Source organism: Antennarius striatus, chromosome 5, assembly GCF_040054535.1.
Source record: "Antennarius striatus isolate MH-2024 chromosome 5, ASM4005453v1, whole genome shotgun sequence".
Classification (NCBI taxonomy): Eukaryota; Metazoa; Chordata; class Actinopteri; order Lophiiformes; family Antennariidae; genus Antennarius; species Antennarius striatus.
Genome location: NC_090780.1, coordinates 21,194,554 through 21,199,828, shown reverse-complemented (window position 1 = coordinate 21,199,828; position 5,275 = coordinate 21,194,554). Strand labels below are relative to the sequence as shown.

The 5,275-nt window shown below is 39.9% G+C and overlaps 1 protein-coding gene across 1 annotated transcript; it reads right to left on the bottom strand.

The window, feature by feature from the left end:
* Window positions 1-204: 204 nt before the first annotated feature.
* Window positions 205-3,383, bottom strand: sla2a (Src like adaptor 2a). The gene is made up of 8 exons (XM_068315071.1): window positions 3,077-3,383; window positions 2,379-2,487; window positions 2,167-2,266; window positions 1,997-2,083; window positions 1,548-1,651; window positions 1,206-1,358; window positions 988-1,117; window positions 205-711 (listed from the first exon to the last, which is right to left on the bottom strand). Exons 2-8 carry the CDS (start codon window positions 2,446-2,448, stop codon window positions 588-590), a joined length of 768 nt encoding a protein of 255 aa, XP_068171172.1. The 5' UTR covers window positions 2,449-2,487; window positions 3,077-3,383; the 3' UTR covers window positions 205-587.
* Window positions 3,384-5,275: the final 1,892 nt, after the last annotated feature.

Below are 5,275 nucleotides of genomic sequence, written 5' to 3'. Positions count from 1 at the left end.
TAATGTGTTTGAGTTCATTTGCCTGACCCGAAATATGATCATTGGAATGTCATTGATTGATTGATTGATTGATTCTGAAACAGTATACTTCCAGTATATGTGCATAACACATCATACACTTTATTCTTCAGTATTTTCTTTGCTATGATAACACACATATTTATTTTTTAAAAATGTGGTTTGTGACATACAATTGCATGATCACATAGTTAATAGGTTTTATTGGATTCCAATAATATCACCATGACAACAATCATATTACAACATAATTGTCATATTGACTAGAACATATGAAGTTATAAATTAAGAGCGGTGGAGGGCAACGTTGGAGTCCAAACTGTCTCTGACATTTGCTGTCTGGTTGAACCCAGCAACCAGTACCTCTTTGGACATGAAATCAAACATTCAGTCCCACAACTCCATACATTGTAGTGCCTCAGCCCTCCTGCTGCTGCAGGGCTGTTAGAGAAGACTCACTACGGTCACACAGATGGTGTCTTTCAGTGGTTGGTCCAAAAATCCACACAAGACAGAAGAGCATCTGAGTGCGTTCTGTCTGTTTGAGTCAGTTCTGCCACCGTTTCCTCTCAAACGTCCCAGCAATCATCGTTGCCCTCAGTCATTTGGAGGTAGGAGGTGATGGCGTCCCTCAGCCCCTCGCTCACCAGGGAGTTCCCTGACTGGGTTCTCTTCTTCTTGAAGATCACTGACCTGCATGAAACACAGGCTTTAACAGACTACAATTGGACTTTTTTTCCTTTAAATGTTGACAATCTTCCAGGATTATTCAGTGTTTAAAAGTATTTTTGTTGTATAAGGTAGACGAGAAATGTTAGCCATCCAAATCACATTTCTAAATTACATGAACTTGAGTATGTTTCTTACCACAGAGGTAAAAAAAAGAAAAGAAGTGTTTTACAAATGTGTTCTAACACAGTGACATCTTGTGGCAGTCATTGCTAGAGGCGAGATCAGAGATTGTCTCACTTGCTGATGTCCTTCCAGTTTACGGTAGGCCTCCTGACAGTGGTGGGGGGTGGCCTTCTCTCTCTGGCATTGTCCTGACCTCGGATGAAGCAGGGCTGCATGAGCTGACCGCACAATCCATCCGCACACTCTATAGGGAAGGACGCAGCGTTTTAACGTTGGCCTTTCAGAGCTGTGTGACAAATTCAAGACAAGATCATCGCATCCTCAGCACAAACCTGAGTAGTGTTCCACCAAGCGATGCAGGGATGGGAAGGTGAGTCCTCCAGATATGTAGAGCCAGCCGTTTTGGAGGCGTGAGATGCGGTAGTGCTTCACACAGTCTAGATATGTTGAGTTGGTCCTCCACAGGATAGACAGGGAGAAGCAATCTTCACAGCAAAATAACACAGACTGAATCCTCAGGTCCTCTGGTTCAGCAGTGATTGTTTGTACTTTCTTTTTCTATTGTAAAATAAGCCACTCCAGTGATCTGACTCATTCAAATATTCCATCTTTTCAACTATTTTACAGTTTTATCATGGCAACTGCATTGAAAGACGTGGCAATAAACTTCTAACCTTTGTTTGTCTCTGATTCTCGGATCAAGAAAGCTCCATTCTGGTTATTGGGCTGCATAAGAAGTTCCATCGCTTTGTACCTGCTGATACCCGTGAACAGCCACCTAAACGGTCACAGAACAACCACATCGGGAAAGTAAGGACGTGTCGTCACACAGAGAAAAATATGATGCTATGTTGAACTTTGGAAAATTCATCAGAACAATGTCGAATTGGGTTCTCCTCTGGAGGAGGAGTGAAACTACAGGAGGAAAAGGCTGATGTTGAGTCAGCGGAGAGAACAGAAGTGTTCCAACTCTCTGCCTCCTCGGAGGTAGCCTTTCACCTACAGTCTACTCCTACGCGACAGGGACCCCCCCACCCTGTCATTTCACCTCCAAACAAGCTCTTCATCTTCTTACAGGATGAAACAGTCTTCATACACGTGCATGTGAAGGCGACTGACTTACCCGTGTTTCACCTTGGCGGTGTAGCTGGTAGGAACATAACTGTCACGACCTGTTATTGTAGATCTCACTGTCATAAAATCACCATCGCTGTTGGAAGAAAATAATGACTAGCTGTCTTTGTCAGGTTGAAAAACGGGTTAAGGTTTCCCCCCAGGCAGTGAGTCACGTACTCTGACAAGATGGTAAGCATTTCCCCGATGCACATGGTCACCGCCGTGTGGCCTAAGGACGGGTAGTTGCACAGGGATACTGTGATGCTGTCCTGGGTGTCTGCAGGGAGACGGAACGAGATGACTGTAATAAATGACGTGTAGTTGGAGCTCTTTTTTTCCCCTTCATTTTGTTTTGTGTGATTTTGAAGGAAGGGTGTAATCTAATCTACCCAGGACAGACTCAGCTGGATTTTCTAAGATTGTCAGGTTGGATTGACCTCTGATGGGGCAAATCCCCATGTTCTTGGGGGCCTTGCTGAACTGCAGGATCTCTTATGGCTGAAAAATGACACAACAAAGGATGAGATTAATTAGAAGAGCCTTTTATGAATATTTCTTATCTGTTTTTATTCATTTATTGATTGTGTAAAGTACTTAATCATTGTTTTTGAAGACTGTATGATGATAATAATAACATTCAGATGGGAAAAATAATATAGGGCTTTTAATAAGCTTCACATTTATCATTTAATCATCACAGCAGTTCTGCCACCGCTGAAAACATGATTTTATAACCTGGCAACAAAACCTTGATGATACAGGAAGGCGCCTCACCACAACATGAAGCACTGATATCCTGTGTTAATTTCCATGCAACATGTACATGAGGAGCAGCCTATTTTACATGACATTGACAGATTCAGATCACAGATTTCATTCATGAAAAGTTTCAGTTTGTAGATCAATAAAAATCTAATCTTTAAACTGTTTCACCAGCAGGTGATTCATTCATATATTCATGAATATATTATACATTTTTTTCTGATCAGGCAGTACGTTTAGCCTTATTGTAGAGGTAGAGGTCAAATCAATGTATAGAAAAAAGAAGGAAAACTTTAAGCAGAAATCAATAGGACATAAAACTCACCAGTTTCAGTTTCTTCCTCTTAGGATTTTCTCTGATTGCCTGGTGAACTCCAAACTCCCCTGATAAGAATTGTGTTTGTGCTTTCTGTAAATGCACACACTAATACCTGCTGGGTATGAGCTGAGGTTCCCACTCAGGTTTGCTGATCAATCAGAGTGACTCCGTTCCCATGAACACGGTGCTGTTTTTGCAGCTGCTGAAAGCGGGGGCTGACCTGAAGAGATGAGAATCCCTGCATGTATAAGGCAGCGAATGCAACTTCCTCTGACGTTCAGCAGCTCGACATCCTGGCTCAGAGTGGCTGGTGTTGATGCAGAACACAGTCATGTATGACCTGCAAGTATGTCCTGCAGTCACGTCATCTGCACGTAAGCAACATGTACAGAAACGGGCAGGTTAATGTGTGATGGGTAGAAGCAGAGATGTTATTTCACAGTTTGTGCATCATGGGCTCACTCTGGTAAAAAAGTCCATCTATTTGTCATGTCTGGTTAAAGGTCAACAGCGTGGGTCAAACCTCTGCAGAAACAACCCACCAGCCTGCTCTTTCTTAGAATAATCAAATGTTCCTCGCTGATCTCTACTCCAACCGGAGTGAGTCCAGCACCAAGAAAATCAGAAAATCCTAAATAATTTAAAAAAAATCTCTTAATAATAACGTAAGCAATTTCCCCCTAGGAAATCAATAAAGTATTGTGATTCTACAAAGGTGTACATGTCTAATATTGAGTCTGTTGCTGTTACTAATTCAAAAGAATATCAAATGAATGTTAAACTCCTCCCTCAGAAAGATGATTGCTTTCTATTTGAGATATTTTTTACCCATTCTGCCCTTACTTTAAAAATCTCTTCTTCAACCACATGTAATGTACGGTCTTGAAGGGATCATCGTATCCTTCACATCTCATAAGAAAAATATTATCTAAAAAAAAAATAGCAGTCAGACTGATAACATTCAGTGATGTCACACCATCCTCAGCTCCTTTATTCAACAAATTACAGAAATGTCAGGTATGCTCCTTCATGTGTGATTTATTAAACAACTATTTGCCACAAACTATTGTAAATTACCGGTTCATAACTACAGTATACACCATGAAAACAAAGCAAATCTCTATAATCCCTGTGTCAACACATCAAGTAAATTTTTTAAGTCGGGGATTCTTTACCTCAAGAAATAAACACCAGTCTTTTAGTTACTCCTTAAATCAGTTCCTTATATATTAGACATATATCCATGCACATATTGTATGATTAAATATCCGTTTCGAGTTAGGATTGTATTTTATATTTTTACAAACTTTGATATTTACTAAGTGACGTCATGCCGTCAAAATAACTAAATATACTTATAGCTGCAACGTACAGATGCCTGGGGTCAGTCTAGACGAGCATTCGCTATTTTCTGTTCAATTTTACCTTTCATTTAAACAGATAATTCTTCTCATTGTGTGCTGTGTAAATATTCTAAATAAAAGGGTAATAAATTCAATTAAATCATATTGATTTAGGATCGTCAGAAATGTCAAAAATGAATCAAATGTGTTTGTAAAAGTTGGTTCATGTAAATGTATTGTTTAACTGCACTTGATTGTTGATTTGTTTTGCTCAGACTAACACAGTAACACCCTGTATTCATCTACTGTATTTAGATTTTAGTGCACAGGGGTTACATAAAAAACAACTTTAGAGCAAAATGCAATCAATCAGAATTACAAATCAATTGCCACAGTGATGCAGGCGTATGATTTGAATGTGATTACATTATACTGTGCAGGTACTATTATGCCGACCTGTGTGATTAGAGGTTCATTTAGCTTTGCAATCAACTGAAGGAAATTATATCGTTGCGCAAACCCAGCATGAGAAAATCTGCAGTGGGCGATGCGATCAACTAAGCATTTAGCGCTTAACTCCCCGTTATTGCTTCATTTTATTTTGCAATGACTACCATGTTCCAAATATAAAACGCCATCATCTGCCATAACAGAAGTTATCAGTAAGAGGAAACAACAAAGTGTGGTTGGAAACTACCTCACCACAGGTACCTCACGTCTCCACCAGCGGAAGAAGAAAAGCACATACACTCCCAGGCCTGAGATAATCAGTACTTTAATTCATCTTTCTTTTTAACACAATCAGTATGTTAACTATCTATTAACATCTGATGGGAAATGGTTGATAAAATTCGCATACCAG